Here is a 17,757-nt window from a genome sequence, read left to right as displayed (position 1 = left end):
TCCATTATTGACGAATGCCTAATTCATCAAGAAAAGATTTCTTCCCCAAGTGTTACTCAGAAGGGACAATCAGAGGATAAAGGACAATAGGAGAAAGGTTCAGATGACAAGGAACAGCTAGAGAAAGCATCAGATGTTAATGAGCAGGAGAAGTTACCTTATGATAAGGAGTAGCAGGAGAAGTTATCTAATGACAAGGAGGAGCAGGAGAAATTATCTGATGACAAGGAGGAGAAGGAGAAGTTATCTGATGATAGTTACCTTATTTTTGTAAATAGTGACTTCTATATAAATGTGGTCAATGTTGTCAAAATTGATATAATTACCTTATTTTTATATATAGTGACATTCGTTATTTTTATATATAGTGGCCTCTGTATAAATGTGGTCAAAATTGATATAGTTATCTTATTTTTGTATATAGTGACCTTTATGTAAATGTGGTCAAAATTGATATAATTACCCTATTTTGGTATATAGTGACCTCTAAGTAAATATTGTAAAAATTGATATAGTTACCTTATTCTTGTATATAGTGACCTTTATGTAAATGTTGTCAAATTGATATAATTACCTTAATTTTATATATAGTGACCTTAATGAAATGTTGTCAAATCAATATAATTACCTTATTTTTGTATATAGTTACCTTTATGTAATGTTACCAAAATCTATATACATTATCTTATGGGTTGTTTCACACCATCAGATTATCTAGTGAACATTCAATGGCTAAGATTGCTTGTTTTTAGTTTTCTTTCACAATAAGCTCTGTTTTCAGCGAAACCTCCCCGTATATATATATATATATATATATATATATATATATATATATATATATATATATATATATATATGATCAATTGACTGTATAATATTGTCGTGTGTATTGCTGACTTTAGACCATTACCTAATTAGAGGCAAAAATGTGGAGAAGGAAAACATTTTAAATGTTAAGAAATAATTAGCTTGATTTGGTATTTATATATTACGCATACAAACTAGTATCCATTATCAATATTTTTGAGATAAATCTATAACAATTGTTTGAATAAAAAATATTTATGTGTATTATTTATAGGAAATAAAAGGTCTTAAATAATTTAGTAAACTAATTGCTTTATTAAGGATAGTGAAAAAGAGCTGAATTTTTTTTTTTTTATTACAAGGTGACACTCGTCATGTATATTATATTCTACAAATTTAACAATCCGTCATACATGTATATAATAAGATATATACGTAAGTTTTGTATGATTGTGGAATTTGCGAAGTATAGAACCCGTACAAAATTTATCATGGAGTATTAAAATTTGGCAAAATTAAGTATTAAATATTGGAGTATCAAGGAAGTAACTTGATATTATCTTCCTTGTATATTACAGCCGTAATGCATGCATATTATGTCTTTTGCAAATATTTTGTTATATTCTGTTATTGTATATTATCTTTTTTCAATATCTTGTCAAAGATATTATTTTATCAGGTATATTTCATTCTTTATTGATATATAGTGGAAATATATTGTGAAATTTTCTACTGTTAAGGTTCATGAAAATATTTTCTACATAGGATCAATAAAATTTATATTGTTTTTGGCAAAAAATATTATATAAGATCAATCAATAATATTTTAGTATATATATAGACTGATATTTTTTTTTATATATGTATATTATACGTAATATTTATAGGAAATAGAAGGTCTTAGATTATTTAGTGAATATTTGCTTTAATTAGGATAGCGGAAAAGAGCGGGAAAATTTTGCTTGTGAAGGTGACACGTGAAGCTATTTTTTGTAGTACCCTCTGTTTTAGTATAGTTATAGAAGATTGGAAACAAATAGTGATTTGACTAAAATGTCATTAATGAAATAGAAAATAGAATGGTTTTTGCAAAGGTGTTTTCGTAATTGTATAAATTTATTTCCCATCTATCCCCATCTCTTTTCAAACAAGACATTGGACATATTTTATGTATTCCCACCTTCCAACTCCCATTCCCATTCCAATCATATAATCCCCAAATTCCCATTCCAACATGTCAAAAGCCCTGTAAAAGTTCTGTTCTCAAACTACTTTAAAGTAATTTCTGAAAGAAGTTATTAAGGGCTTGTAATTTGAGCTCAGCAAGACATTTTACGACATTATGAGGAGCAAATCCGCCATTTTTGCTGAAGCTTTTCTTCGTTCTCACGGATGCAAGCTTCTCCATCTCTCTCCCTTTCTTCCCAATTTCCATTCTCAATTTCTATTTTGCCGAAATTACGCTACTCGTTATGATTATGATGTTGATTAATGTGATGATCCCAAATTGTTTCTCAAATTTGTTAGACAACAATCCAAATTAGGGTTTACTAATGTTGAAATCCCCCTTTCCCTCTTTGATCATATGAAATTGATTCGCCCTCTTCCTTCTATCATTGATTTCTGTATATTATTTAGTGCTATGTTGAAAATTAACCCACACCCACCTTTCTCCACTGTCATTTTTCTCTCTAAGCAGCTCCATTTGTTGGGTGTTCGTCAAGATGATTATTCCCTTTCCATCCTCGCTAATTGCTACTGTCGCTTAGGCTATGTTGATTTTGGGTTGTCTCTTCTCGCTTTTACCTTTAAGCTTGGTTATCAACCTAATATTGTCACCTTTACTACTCGCATAAATGGTTTTATTCATTCTAATCAACTGGACAAAGCCGTTCGATTGTTGTATAAAGTTGTCAAGCTTGGCTACCAACCCACATTAGTCACCTATGGTTCTATGTTCAAAGGTCTTTGTTGGTCCGGTGAAAATGTTGATGCTCTCAAACTCCTTAGAAATATGGAGTCTTGTGGACATTGTATGCCTGATGTTGTCATTTATAACACCATCATTGATAGCCTCTGTAAAGACCAGTTATTACCTCAGGCTCTCCGCCTTTTCAAGGAGATGAATGTCAAGGGAATTTCCCCTAATGTTGTCACCTATACTACCATAATTCGAGGTATGTGCACTTTGGGGCGACAGAAAGAAGCTCAAGAAATGCTGACTGAGATGTTGGGGAACAACATAACTCCTGACATTGAGACCTACAGCGTGTTGATTGACATGTATTGTAAAGATGGCCAGGTTGGTGGAGCACGGGACATTTTTGTTCACATGACTGAGAGAGGATTTGTTCCCGATATCATCACTTACAGAGCTCTGTTAGATGGATATTGTTTACGTGGTGAGATGAAGCTTATGGATTTGATGGTCAACAATGGTTGTGTACCTAATGTTGTTACTTACAGCAGCTTAATTAATGGATATTGCAAGTCTAAAATGATTGACAGAGCTCTTGGTCTCTTCCAGGAGATGATATAAAAAGGATTAACCCCTAATGTTATCACGTACAACACTCTTATAGATGCCTTGTGCAAAGTCAATCAGCTTAAGCTTGCACACCAATTTTTCAAGGAAATGGAAGCTCACGGACTTATGCCAAATGTAATCACTTGGAATTCATTGCTTGATGGCATGTGTAAGAATGGACAAATAGATGAGGCAATCGCAACAATGAAGCAAATGAAGATTACTGGAGTCGTCCCTGATATTGTTACATACTGTATCCTAATGGATGGTTTGTGTGATGCTAAGCGCCTTAGAGAAGTGGTGGACATCTTCTCCTTTCTCACAACTAAAAGGCTGCATAATGTGCATGCTTACACCATAATGATAAAAGGGTTTTTTTAAAGAAGGGTTCCTAGCTAAAGCCGATGAATTATTAAAGAATATGGAGGACAATAAATGCTTTCCAGATGATTGCACCTTTAATATAATTATTAGAGGATTTATAGATGGAAATGATGTTAGGAGAGCATTAGAGCTTGTCAGGTTGATGAGAATCAAAGAGTTTGCTGCTGATAATCTCACTGTATCATCATTTGTGGGCTTACTCTCTGATCCAAATATTGGTGATACAGACAAGGATTTGCTGAAAAGTTTTTGAGAACTGAGTAAGCGATGACTAAATCATATGTGATCAGCTGTGAGCCTGTGACAGAGCTGAGAAAACAAACATCGTGAGTGAATGTTGTGAATTGGCTATTTATAAGTCATATATATATAATGTGTTTTAATTGATTGTAGGCAAAATAACCTTAACGCCTGGGATTTGGAACATATGAAACAAAGTAGATTAACTGTACGTTTTGTATGCAATTGTTGTGCTTGCTTGCTATCTGCCTGTGAGTTTCTTTTATGAACTGCCTTTGAATATTAACTGAGCTAAAGCTCACGTTTAGCTAAATCTAAGCCATAGTACAGTTACAACAGGACATGACATTTAAGATCGATAACATAGTCGTGTTTACTTTGCTAAGGGGTCAATGTTACCATTTTATGTAATTGCACATGGATCTACTAAGTTTTGATCCATTCACTGGAGCTGCATTAGTTGAATTTACTGAGGCAAGTTTTAGCTTTCGTGTAGAAGTTTTAGGGGAATCTAGCTGTTCCAGATTAGCCGAGAAGTTACCATGTAAGTTGATTATCCAAACTAAAGCTCTTTCTCCTAAACCCTCAAAGCTCTTCTGCATTTTATTTTATTTTATTTTATTTATTTATTTATTTTGGAAAAGGAGCAGCTAAATTAGATTATCATAAGGAAGTAGTAAATCATACAGACCAAGTTTAAGACAAAAGAGAGGTGAAGCATCACCCTAGATAGTTATGCCACGCAGGGCCAAATATAAAATTAGAGATCCTACTGTTAATGTTAGTGCTAAGTTAAGTTTACTGACAAAAGACAGCTTAAAAAATATTCACCCAATTCTGGTCCGGGTGTTTCCATGCTTTAGAGGGAGTTAGAATCCTTTTTTATATTTTATGATGGTTCACGAGCAAAAGACGTGATTATATAAGTTTAAAAGGTTTTGATTTATTGAAAAGCTGATAGATGCAGTGATGCAATTATCTAGAACTCTAGAAGAAAGACGAACAAATAATAGCCAAATTACTTCTGATCTTTGTAACCTTCTTTACAGCAGTATGTACGGTCTCATTTTATTAATGATTCCTCATTGGTCATACAGACTCCCAGATTTTAGCAAGCATGTTAATAACTGTGCTCTCACTCTCTCCAAGCTGATTACTGAACACAAAATTTACATTTGCATTGCCATGTAGAATTTGCAAGGAATGATGATGATTTTTTTGGGTAAATTTTGTTAGGCCAGCAAGAGTATTGGAGATTCGGGGATAGCCATCAGGACTATAAAGTGTGTGCACTGAGGCAACGTTCATTTTATCTCTACAAAGAAATGTCACCTATGTAGGCTGCTTTGTTTTCTATGATCCCATCCTTAAAGCCAATCATGTCTAAATATACTTTTAGTGGCCTTTCTTGATCCATACTGTTAAAATGGCTATATTATATGTCCTTTTGTGCTTCACTTTTCAGGCAAGTAGAGACAGTTATAGGGACAAAAAATTATTGGAGTGGATGACTCTACGTTTAGTGGGGTAGACCTTGCAGCTATTATAAGAAACAATTATGGAAGGTCCTATGATGTGCAACTCATAAACAAGGTATCTTTTTCCTTATTCTAATTTGACTGATTCTTTAAATTTTTTTTAAAAATCCATTACAATTTTTATGTATTGAAATACCTTGCTTTCCTTAGCAGATCCCTTTTTGTTCATTTTCATAAGAAGGGTTTGTTCTTGTCTCTTGTATGTATCTTGTCTACTTTGAACTACTTATTATGCTCTTCCCAAAGGTGGGCATGTATCTTTAATTATCCTGCCTCAAATTGGTCATTAGAATCTTGTTTTCAGTATAGATATGATTAGCACAGTAATTTTATGTCACCATTCTTTCATTCATCGAGTAATTTAATTGTCCACTGATGAAAATTATATCTCCTAGTAGTTAAATTTATCAAGCTGATGAACACCTTTTGTATCACATTCACCTGTACATGGTTTAGTTTACAGTTTCCCCAGCTCCTCGCCTTTTAGACTGAGTGATCAGCTTGTCTCTACTTGTTGGACTAGACACCCTGGGTTAACTCAATTTTTTTTTCTCTTGAGTTTATATAAACTGGGTTGTTTTAGATTCTATTGTTATATTTCTGTATTACTGCAGGAGTTTATGGGGAGAAACCTTCTTGCAATGAATGTCATGCGGAAAATATAGGGAGGAGCAGGTATGTGGAAATTTCTTAACTTTTCAATGCAGCAGTTGTACTTTTTTTTTTTGTTTGTTTGTTGTTGTCAATCTTTCATAATGTAGCTTCTTACCATTATAGTCATAGTTTGCAGAGTGATGTCTTGTAGCGACATATATGGTTAAGTTTTATATTGAGGTGCAGTTTTACTCTGTATATAGTGTAACTGTTAAGTTGGAGCTTTGGAGAATATGCTACTGTCCTTAAGGGTCGGTTTATGGAGAACATGGAAAGAAGATGGAGGTGATGTTAATTTAGAATGGGAAGTAAACAAATTCCTCAAGAGGATTTTTCAACAACAAGAATGTTATAGTTTAAATAGTTTCATTGACCAGATTATGTTAAATGTTTATCAAAGTTGGATGAAAGGAAAGGTAGAAGCTCATCAGGGATTCTATAGAACTCTACATCATTTTCATAAGGATTAAAGTTGCAGAAATGAGGATGTCATGTATGTATAGCATTAGTTGTATTGTGAGAGAGAGGAAATGAGGTTTGTTAGAAAAGTGCAAGCTGGATTTGAGTAATCTGATTGGATTTTATAAGAAGGTTATTTTAAGGTGAAATGTCAATTCCGACAATATAACTGCTGATGGATACAGAAAAATGACGTGTGTTTCATAACCTTAAGGCACATATCCTCTGCTGCCGCCACCCCCTAGTGTGGGGTTATGAAGGTTAGGATGATATACATTATTAGATAGATCTGGAAAGCAGAGGGAATATGGATGGAAATATCGAGGCTTGACATCTTTTTACCTGGTCCTTCAGGCCCAGGTCATAATGAACACTAAACAGTAAATCATGTACAAAAAATTATATGGATTCAATTTCTTCCTAGATATTATTATGATCATTTCCAATCATGCTATGTTTTTCAGTCTTTTCTACAGGTGAGGGGTTAAATAAGGGTCAAGATTAACTGTAAATCATGTACAGAAAAAACTCTGGTTTTAATGCACTCTACAATGTGATCATTCCCAATTATGCTATTTTTTCAATCTTTTGTGCAGGTATGACGATATGTTGGCTGTAGATTTTTATTATATTGCTTGAATTGGATAAACATACTAGAGCTTTTCACTTTCTATGCCTGAGTGAGAACACTGGAACCAAGTTACAGGATATATCCAACGGTTTTACCTTTGACTTGAGAGCTGATTGGCATGGCACTAGTTTGCTTGAAGCTTAGAGTATCTTTTAATAGATTTATAGTCTTTATAGTTACCTTTTCTTGTCCATAAACTTTGCAAAGTCATCTAAATGCTTTATAAGTATTTTTATCCGTGTACTACTATTTCAGAGATCATTTCCGTTAACTGAAGAAGAGTACATATTGAGGCTCGATGATGTGGCAAACAATTTGAGATGTTGGGTTGCTGTCTCACATATCCGAAGCAGCCTTGCAAAGTCAAAAGGAGCGGCCACAAATTGGAAAGGTAGCAACATAAACTCAAGGACAATCTCTATGAATGCATCAATGTATGAATATACATTTGAACATTAATGCTGTAAAATTAAAGGTTGTGGACAAAAAGTGCTTGGCTTCATGTTCAAAGAATTAGCTGACAAGAGCATGGTTTCGTCATCTTATGAATGAATCTACAAAGCTCAGTTAATTTAGTATTCAAAGAATACTAAGGCAGAATCTGTTGCTTATTTTGCTGCAGGCTGTAAGCATATTCATAGACATGGATGAATCTGGCGCTCGGTCAAATGAATGGATCTACAAATGAGTTTTTGTAAGAATTGTAACTTACAAGTCAGGCATTGGATTGACCCTTTTTTTGTGGAAAGAAATAGCTCTCAGAGGAAACGAGGTCGAGATGATGAAGTTACATGTTCACCTTGTTTAGCTGCAAAATCTTTGATCTAATAGTGTGTTACATATAGCATATACATGTATATGGGATTTGTAATGTCAATTGAAATATGTTTAAAAACTATTGGATTACAGCATTCCATGTTAATCATTATGGCACTCAATTTTCACCCTCATTTGGGAACCAAATCTTGAACCTTTATACAATCAATCTTTTGGACAGATTATAATCATACTATGAAAATAAGATTTTGTCATAAATTTCTAACCTAATACAAAGGGTTACAAAACTATTTAGGAAATATACTTAATACAAGTACTAATTAACCCTCAAGGTTGGATATATCAAAAATAAAATTGAACTATTTATAGTATAATAATAGGCCAAAGAATATCAAAAATTTCCAAGTTATCTCATAACCGGTGCATATTCTTTACTCATGGTGACTCGCCTTTGAAAGAATTAATATAAATAAAAATGTTAATCTTTGATCATTTGATTTGCTTCATAACATGATTTATCTCAATTCTAAGCTATCTATACATGATAACTTCGATTTTGTAAACATATGAAAAATGAAGTGGGAGCTTAGTGTTAATTTGTCACTCTCAACCTTAATTTGTAGCAATGATTCCCATCACTTCTTATTTTTTAAGTTTTACAGTGAAATTTCTCCATGATTTGGTCTTCATTTCCTCCCATAAGCACAAAGGATATGGACTTACGACCTATGCATTCAAACCTAACTACTACTACCAAAACCTATATATAAGAACCATAAAAGAGTTGTTATTACAACTTTTAACCACAACTCTCCAAAATACTTAATGCTCAGACACTATAAACATTTTCTTTAAAGAAATCAATTTACTCGTATCTTTCTATCAAAAGTATCATTCTTTGCAAATTAAATATATATCCCGTTCATAAATATGGTCTAATTATATAAAAAAAAATTTACTTGTATGAGATTTGACTATAAGAACCAATTGGTAACAAAGCAACACAAACACTTGAATCTTGTAATTTGAAAACAACTTTATGAAGCTTTAAACATTCAGACTTTCTGACAAATAAAACCCAAAAAATTGCTCCTATTTTCCACTTTCCACTCTCTCTCCTCTTGTATTCTACACCAGTTCCTTGCTTCCTCGTATACTGAGCAACAACACACCATTTTTTCTTAATCTGTCAAAAACCCTCCTAAATTTATAAAATCTCCCCCAAATTTTGAACAATTTTCTGCTTCAAACTAGCTAATTCAAATCAATTACATACTTATTTTACAAAACAATCACACAAAATTGCAAAAATTTGTTTATTCAATGGTTCAATTTTGAACCCATTTGTAATTTTCCCCAGTTTGTTTTTTTTTTTTTTTTTGTTTTTTTTGTACGGAATCATTGCTGTAAAACCTAAAATAATGAGAGTGAACCGTAAATGTTGTTCGCAGATTATTCGTTTCGTTGTTGTTGCTGCTGCTGTTGTTGTTAATGGTGATGATGATGTCTCAGTCACTCTCTCAAAACAACAACAATAATAATAGTACAAACAACAACAACAGCAACCTACAAAATCATCATCATCATCACCATAGTCAGCCACCTCCGCCGCTAACTCTATCTCCTCGTACCTCGTTGCCTCCACCCCTTCCTCCGTCCTCCCACCGCGCTGACCATGCCATTCCCATTTCTTCCTTCCATCCGGATGTTATTCTGGCGAGGGTTCGGGTTTCGGATATTGCCCCATATGATGGGGCGCCTTGTGGGACTTACCTGAAGGCTGTGGAGGCCCTTTCTGGGTCCCTAATGAGGCATAATGCCGCGGTTCTTGAGCTCGGAAGCAACGATGCCGCGATCATGAGGTGTGGGTTGGATTCAGCAAGGCTGTATTTCAGAAATAGGGCTGGAACTGTTGGGAAAGGAAGTAGAGGTGTTTACATGTATAGGGCTGGAAGGTATTTTTGCTTTTGCTCTTTAAAAAGTATATATATATATATATATATATATATATATATATATATATATATATATATATATATATATATATATATATATATATATATATATATTTCCCTCTAATTTAGATTGAATTAATACTTCATTTTATTTATTGGATTATTAGATTGATGTATGTATGTATGTTTATTTTATTTATTTTGGTGCTGATATTCGATTTATAGTGGAATTAGGTTGGAAAATGAGAGCTTAATTGAGAAAAAGGGCAGGATGATTCTAAGAACTAGGAGCCTTTTGGACTATTATGAAGTTAGAGGTAAAGCAATGTACATCTGGAAATCAATTGAATTGTTGTTGTTGACGGGATTTACTACATCTTCTCGACGGGATTTACAATGTATGATGTATCCCTATTGCTGTTGTTGAAGATTAGGGAAGAAAAGAATGGTTTGAGACCTCAAATGAACTTCCAACCTTATATGCATACTTTGCCTGTTAGATTGTATTCTTAGTGCTTGTTTGGCTTACATGGGAAGTAAACTCCTATGGGATGTTGTATTTCATGGAAAATTAATTCCCTCGTGCAACTAGGAATTTTATCTTGTTTAGTTGGCATTTAATGAAATCGAATTTCTTATGAACTTTGATTGATCAAAGGGAAAATTGTTGATTTATTTCCCTTTTTTTTGGGAAGCTTTGATTCCCATGAAAAATGTCTACTTTCCCCGTTTTCACCTTTTGTTGTCAATCAAACAACCACTTCATTTAATGCCCTTAAATTTTTATTCCCCACCATTTAATAGTATCATGGGTTTGGCTTTGGGTTTGGTCTCTCCATTCCGACACAATGTTCATAGTCCAATCTTTTAGGATGAGAATGCATTATGACTTTTGATGCCGTGAATAAGACTCAAAAGGCATCGTCATATCTACATTATTCAGCTATTGTTTTCCTGGGTTGGAACAGCGTAGTATATGGATTACATGTCTAGTAGGAGTAGTTCAAGCTGCTGGAGCTGGGCCCAAATTGTTGATTTCTATGGGCAAAAAGGAAATATATTGCAGCAGTTTTCCATCATATATATGGAAATTTGGAAAGCCACAATGCTAATTTGGTAAAATAGAGCTGCTTTTGGGTGCAACAAATAACTGTAAGCTAGCAACAAGAAGCTACAATAGCTGTGTATTTGGCAACTTGGCATCCTAAATTCTAAACTATCCATGTTTTCAAGCTCAAAGACGTGATGTTGTGGTTGCTTGAAGTAGCTGATATTCCTTATAATCTAAGAACCAAGCTCAAAGTCGTGATGTTGTGTATTGAGAAGTTCAATTTTTTTGGCAACTTTTGAGTGATTACCCTTATTAATTGTCTTGGACGCGCCTTTTTATTTAATGTATTTTGTGCATATTTATCCTGAGTCATCGATGAGAAATTGACACTCCATCAGCTTTTGTTTGAAGGGCTTTGGAAGATAGTGATTCATCTCCTCCATGTATGGCTGAAATTTTTAGATGCCTAGGTAAAGCTGCTCGTGCTGTATTGTGTGCTATTGCTAGGCACCTCCGTCTGCGCAGCGAGTATGTTACTGATAATATTCTTTTCACTGTTCTTTTGACTCCTAGTTTTATGTTCCTGCTCTTGCTTAACAGTTGATAATCTGTTTTGAACAGTGTTTTTAGCCAGCTCCTTGATGATAACCCGCTACCTGCTAACGAGGCATCATCATCTGTTCTTGTTGCAACCTATTTCCATTCTCCTATGCAAAATGGAAAAGGGGCTATTGGAGGAGGCAAGCCATCTATCAATGGTGAATATGAGAAGGGTTTGTTAACTCTGATATCTTCTGATACTCCTGGCCTGCAGGTATGGGCAGCCATATCTTTTGATTCCAGCATGTTGTCCTTCAATTATTACATATTTACAATCGCATGTGCAGCTTATTTGTTTTCTTGCTTTAGCTTAAGATTTCCCGCCTTGTTGGTGGGCTGATTTTGTTGCTTTCCTGCTCTATAAGTTGTGGTCTTTAAATGATTTCCGTCAGCTATTTGTCTTCATAGGTCTGTGATCCAAATGGTCGATGGTACCTGGCAGATAGTGGGATAGGTTCTGGTTCTGTTTTATTGCTGACGGGAAAGGCACTTAGTCATGCAACGGCAGGCCTGCGTCCTGCTGCCACATATCGTGCAGCATCTGATACCTCCTCAAGTACCGGTTGTGTTGGAAGGTACTCAAACGGATTTTGCATTAGTATTGCAATGTAGGACTTGGTTATCCACTGTCAACCCCTGTTTCCAAGAAAAAAAGAAGTCAGGGGAATGGGGTGGGGTGTGAATTCTGTATAGAATAGAAGAAGGCTTACTTCTCTACCGTTACAGGACTTCATTAGCCTTTAGGCTTATGCCGCAGAGCAATGCCATTCTGGACTGTTCGCCCATTACTGCTGCTGGTCATGTCATTCCTCACAGTTATGCTCCCATATCTGTAAGCCAATTCATGGATGATCTCTCTGCAGAAGAAGATACCTTGTGCAAATACAGTGACAGTACATATGTAAGTCATCTCTACAGCCAGCTTAAGGCTTAAGCTTTGTTATAAGATCTGTCTGTAACTAAATTAGAAAATCCATGTAATTTTGCTGACCAACAAATGTATGAAGGAGGTAGTTTGCAATGTTAACAAGAAGCATTTTGATTTCATTTAGAAGAGAATTGGAGTTGAAGCTGGTATTACCGATATGTGTTCTGGTTGTTAACTATGAAACTAGAAATGGTTTAAGTTTCAATAATTGGACAAATTGACCTTGCTATATTATCCGTCCATATCCGGAAGTTAGGTCCAGATTATGTCCTCCCTGAAAGTGCAACCCGACGATTATATTAATTACTAAAATATGTCTTGCTCTCTATTCCAACTTGGATTAGGAAATAGCTAAGTTTAGGAAACTAACTCAACTTGGAGTCCAAAATAAGCCTAAGTAGCTTAGTTAATAAACCAAAGAAGCTCAATTAGCTAACAAAAATTACAACCAAAAGGCCCATAAAATACGTTATCAACTAATCAAAACCTACTAAAGCAATAAATATGAGCAACAAGTTTATTTTGTTCCCTCCCATAAGATACTAACAACATCAAATTTAAGCAATATAACTTGTCATTAGGATCCAAGCCAAAACTCCATAGGCTCATAGGATGGTACAATATCAACCACTATACTCATATAAATACTCCCAGACTCTGTAGTCTTTTAAGGAGACTCATCACTATGTCCATTAACTTAGTTGTAATCTTGTGTTGCGAGTTGCTATTTCAGGTGGAGCAAAACAATATTAACAAGGAGCCATCTTTGAGAAGTGTACTTTCAGATCCTTTATCGTAAGTTCTATTGTACTTGCTCTCTGCTTCATTATTATTTTTTTTTTCTTTTACCTTTTTATTCATTGTTACTTTTCTGCAGTTTTCTAGCTCTGTACTTGGGTGTTCTCAGATGCTTTAACTTTTTTTAACTCAGGGTCAGGTCGTTTGACCTTTAATATCTTTGTTATAACTTTGATTTGGTAAAGCTTTCGGTCTGTTTTTTTGAGAACGAATCAAACTTTTTATAGATTTGATGTTTATCAGTTCTGAGCATACTTAAACTATAAAATCAATGACAACAGCAGCAAAATCCCAAATAAATACAGTTTGCACTGAATCTACAATATGGAGCCTTAATCCTATTGTTATACTTGCATTTTGGATCTTCAATAATTTGTAAAAAGAGAATTGCAAAATACTCCAGTGTGTAGAGTTAAATAACAATGCAAGAATAACTATGTTAGATGTTTGATTAGAAGGGAACAAACTGCTACATTAGTGGTAAAAGCTAACTGCAGCTTACAGTATCTTGGATATGGTGATGTTTTACAATATTATTAAAGCTCTGAAGTTCCTTACTGCCAATGAGTAATTTAATTTCCCTCTACATTTTTTTTAAGTAAATTTTTTCTAAATCTAGTTTTTAAAATTGACTTATGAATATAATTTGTCTTTTACTGGTCTACTTGGTTGATTATAAACATAATTTGTTTTTTACTGGTCTACTTGGTTGATTATGAATATAAGTTGTTTTTTACTGGTCTACTTTGATGTGCAGTGGTGTATTTCTTGAAGATGCCATGGTCGTCTCTTGTGGACACTCATTTGGGGGTCTTATGCTGAGAAAGGTTATTGAAGCGGTAGGATAACCTTTTCTTGATTCTGATCATAATTTTCCACAGTTCTTCTCAGCTTCTTGGTAAAATATTTCACTCATTATTTCTGCAACCATGATTATTGAGAGAATTCATAGGTCACTTCCTTGGATCTAGTTGTGGTTATCTGCACCTTTTTTTATCTTTATTTTCTATAGTTGTTGCATCTATTTCCAATCATCTAAAAATCATTTTATTTGTGGAGCTTGCAACACATAACTTTTCTGTAATCCTTGATCTCGTTTTGGTATATGTGGTATTTGACCTCACCTTCATCTTGGTGTAAGCTGTTATATGGTTTTAAATTCAGTGTCCTTTAGTTGTGCATGCAAAGAATGATTTTTGTACTGTTTGTGCTTTAATACATCTTGTATATCATCTAAAAAAAAACCTTTTCCATCTGTAAAGTTTTAACATTTATTAGAAGTGATTTTGAGGAATAAAGAGTCCCTCATTGCCGTATAAGATTAAGTGAAAGCCAGCGAGAGCCAATAGCTTCTTTTTTTAATGTTACTTGAAGAGGAAAAATGGCAAAAAAAATGACCTATCACTATATTACACTTACAATCTTGGTTTTTGGCATAATCCTTTAAATATCTTTTTGGGGTTTTGAAGGTTTGTGCAAAGTCTGATAGAAATTGAACCCTCAACCTCTTTCTTGGGATGTTAGTTATAACCTTTGGAGCATTGCTGGATTCATATGTTCCTCCAGATATGTGAAGCTTTCACTATCTAAATTTATGCCTGAAGATGATTAAGAGGAATTATGAACAATCACTAAATTAGTCTGACTGGCTAAGATTTTCTATCTTTAAGAGGAGCTGAAGGCTTAGAGCAAAGAATGAGACAATCACTGGAATTGCTGTAAATTACTCTCCTTGTTGATATGATTGTGTGTTGTTGCTATTTGTAGTTGCTTTTGAGGATATGGATAATGTAATGGTGAAAGGGAAGAGATTCTACCAGAGATTTACATGAATTTTGTATTTGATTTATTTATTGAGTCAGACAAGAACTTCTGACATGCTATATAATAGAATTCGTGACTGCTGATTGTTTACCTGACAGTCCAGGTGCATGCTGTGTCATACAGAAATCGAGACCCGGTCATTGATTCCAAACCTTGGTAATTCTCTTTTAATTGATTATTCATCTTTACTTGCAGCTTATCTTCCTCTCTTAATTTTGTAAAATTGGAACTCGACAACCATTCTCTTTATTTGAAATTTTTGTACTATGCAATGAGGATCTAACTGCCTTTTTGTTTTCCATGTTATCTATTTTTTTTTTTTTTGTTTTGTTTTTTAAAATATTTTTTATGGTTCCCATACAGCTTTAAGAGCTGCAGCTGCAACTGTGAAGCAAGAGGATGATCGAAGACTCTTCCATAATTCAACTCTTCGAAAGCGACGGAAAGAAATTGGTGATCAGATAGATTCGGGAAGAAGGATCAACAAGGTACTGGTATATTATGTACTCCTGTTACCACTTGCTTCTGTAGAATGTCTTTTTTAACAATTTATTGTAAACAATATCACTGTTCGGCTTGGGAAGGCTGTGTAAATTTTATCTTATTAACAAGGTACTAATGTATGTGAGCGTGTGGGTGTGTAATGTATTAAGTCACCAGTGTAGTTTAATTGCTTGAAGTGATACATATACGAGCATAATATAATGAGATACTTCGTGCAACTTAAGCTCAACTGAAGGTTCCTGACAACATACTAAATGAGTAATAGGATTGTTTCAAAAAAAAAAAAAAAAACAAAAAAAAAAAAATTAATAATAAATAAAATAAAAAAAAATAAAATAAAAAGAGTAATAGGATTATCTTTTTTGTTGAATTTCTCTTTCGGAGTTAAAAGAGAATTTCATAAATTATCTTTTTTTTCTCCAAATCATTTTGGGACTAAGGCTTTGTTGTTGTTGTTGTTGTTGTATCTATTTTTTGTCCTATATTGTATTATGTACGGGGTTTAATATAATGAGATGGCTGCTCCATGTACTCAGCTTTAATAGACCTACTATAGTACTATCGTGTCTAAGCTTGTTGAGTCTTGTTACCTTTGAAATGTCTGATTTCCTGTTACCTTAGTATCATGGTTGTTGAGGTCTGTTTGGACAGTTGGTCCAGCTATGACCTGTGGAGTGTGGACCTTTGCAGCAGGGCTGTTTTGTTTGTTGTTGTTTTTTTGGGTCTTGTCACCTTAGCTATTGGATCCTTTTCACTAATTTACATGCAAATTTTTTAGGAAGAAGGCGATATTACTCCAGATAGTGGGCTGCAAAGGGTTCATTATCCATTTTCAGTAAATGAGAAAGTAGTGATAAAGGTGAATTGTTTAATGGATTCCATTTTCTTCAAGGTTGGCATGAATATGCTGAATGTTTGTGTAAATGGTGCAGGGGAACAGGAGAACACCAGATAAATTTGTTGGAAAAGAAGCTGTAATAACATCTCAGTGTCTTAATGGATGGTGAGTTGACTCAATTTTGGGAATTGATAATTTTCTTTGGGACCCCAAATCATTTTGGGACTTAGGCTTTGTTGTTTTTGTGTAATAATCTTTGGGAGAATCATCTCCTTTTACTCGATAAACTGAAGTATAATATCTACTTGGACATGAATATATAATTTTGAATATCTTTCGTCTTGTGTTTAGCATGCCAGCCTCTGGAAGAAAAGGAAGAGATACAACATCTTAGTTACCTTATAGTATAGTTCCTAAGTTTAGCTAATTAGTGAGTCGTCGGCTCCACCTCTTATCTCCTTCTACTTCTTTAGGGCTTTGATAATTTTAACTCCATTTAGATTGGGAACATGTGTTGAGGCAGGAAATAGGACCATGTTCCTACAGAAAAATACATCTTTTTTTTTTTTTTTTTGAAAAATACATCTATTCTATTTATAATGTTTTTTTTTTGGGTAATGTAATTAAATCATAAATTTTGTTAATTTCTTACATGCTGGTGAGTTAGCCATTATGCCATCCATTTTATGTTAATTTGTTCTGGTGTGTCACTCAGGTATTTGCTCAAAATTGTTGGAAGCGGAGAAAGTGTTCGCTTGCAATATAGGTCTCTACGAAAGCTCACTGCTTCTCAGACAAGTGAGGATAGATGTGCATCTGACCCTGTTCAAAGTAGTAGCCAAGAACAAAAATCCTGATTGCTTCTCCCTGTCCACCCTCCCCTTTCACCTATCCGTGCTTTAGATCACCATTTGTTACATTTTCTTTGGTGTGATCTTCATGTAAATTGATCTCAAAGAAAATTAGTCGGTTTTACATTTTGCCTGACTGGCATATTTTTCGTTAGCTTGCGAGTGAGATTTTGATTTAGGTGGATTCCCCACAGTAGCTTGTAATTTGCTGTCTAGAAATGTGTACAGATCTGTAGGAAGCCTAAGGGCATTTTACCGATACGGCTGCTGTTCTTGACAACTTTGTACCATTAATCACTACAAAATTAGAGTATCATTTGACTTAGCATACTGTGTACATTTAACTATATCATACTGAGTGATTAAATCTTGTTTTCTCTCCTTCCCTTTC

The 17,757-nt window shown here is 34.2% G+C and overlaps 1 protein-coding gene, 1 long non-coding RNA gene and 1 pseudogene across 5 annotated transcripts; all 3 read left to right on the top strand.

The window, feature by feature from the left end:
• Positions 1–2,131: 2,131 nt before the first annotated feature.
• Positions 2,132–3,971, top strand: LOC110687561 (annotated as a pseudogene).
• A 478-nt stretch (positions 3,972–4,449) lies between these two features.
• On the top strand, positions 4,450–8,247 carry LOC110687509. Of its 2 annotated transcripts, XR_002504447.1 has the most exons (6): positions 4,451–4,502; positions 5,195–5,294; positions 5,424–5,551; positions 6,111–6,171; positions 7,496–7,631; positions 7,863–8,247. It is a non-coding gene; the product is annotated as an uncharacterized LOC110687509 (long non-coding RNA). The 2 variants fall into 2 exon arrangements; XR_002504446.1 differs by having other exon boundaries at positions 4,450–5,294.
• A 445-nt stretch (positions 8,248–8,692) lies between these two features.
• On the top strand, positions 8,693–17,757 carry LOC110687508. 3 transcript variants are annotated; one of them, XM_021864167.1, is made up of 12 exons: positions 8,693–9,972; positions 11,435–11,551; positions 11,645–11,837; positions 12,032–12,198; positions 12,350–12,524; positions 13,285–13,346; positions 14,107–14,188; positions 15,272–15,329; positions 15,537–15,661; positions 16,456–16,536; positions 16,618–16,680; positions 17,231–17,364. In XM_021864167.1, the coding sequence occupies exons 1-11, from the start codon at positions 9,509–9,511 to the stop codon at positions 16,630–16,632; spliced, it is 1,539 nt and encodes a 512-aa protein (XP_021719859.1). In that variant the 5' UTR covers positions 8,693–9,508; the 3' UTR covers positions 16,633–16,680; positions 17,231–17,364. The 3 variants fall into 3 exon arrangements, with proteins under 3 accessions (XP_021719859.1, XP_021719858.1, XP_021719860.1); XM_021864166.1 differs by having other exon boundaries at positions 8,702–9,972; positions 16,610–16,680; positions 17,231–17,757; XM_021864168.1 differs by having other exon boundaries at positions 9,886–9,972; positions 11,422–11,551; positions 16,610–16,680; positions 17,231–17,705.

Source organism: Chenopodium quinoa, unplaced genomic scaffold (genome assembly GCF_001683475.1).
Source record: "Chenopodium quinoa cultivar QQ74 unplaced genomic scaffold, ASM168347v1, whole genome shotgun sequence".
In the NCBI taxonomy this organism is placed as follows: Eukaryota; Viridiplantae; Streptophyta; class Magnoliopsida; order Caryophyllales; family Amaranthaceae; genus Chenopodium; species Chenopodium quinoa.
Note: the sequence above shows the minus strand (reverse complement) of the source record. Positions and strands in the feature narration are given on the sequence as shown.

Coding starts and splice junctions, on each gene's coding strand:
- LOC110687508 (XM_021864166.1), top strand. CDS start 9,509: ATGGTGATGATGATGTCTCAGTCACTCTCTCAAAACAACAACAATAAT. Junction 9,973..11,434: donor TACATGTATAGGGCTGGAAG/GTATTTTTGCTT, acceptor TTTTGTTTGAAG/GGCTTTGGAAGATAGTGATT. Junction 15,662..16,455: donor CGGGAAGAAGGATCAACAAG/GTACTGGTATAT, acceptor CAAATTTTTTAG/GAAGAAGGCGATATTACTCC.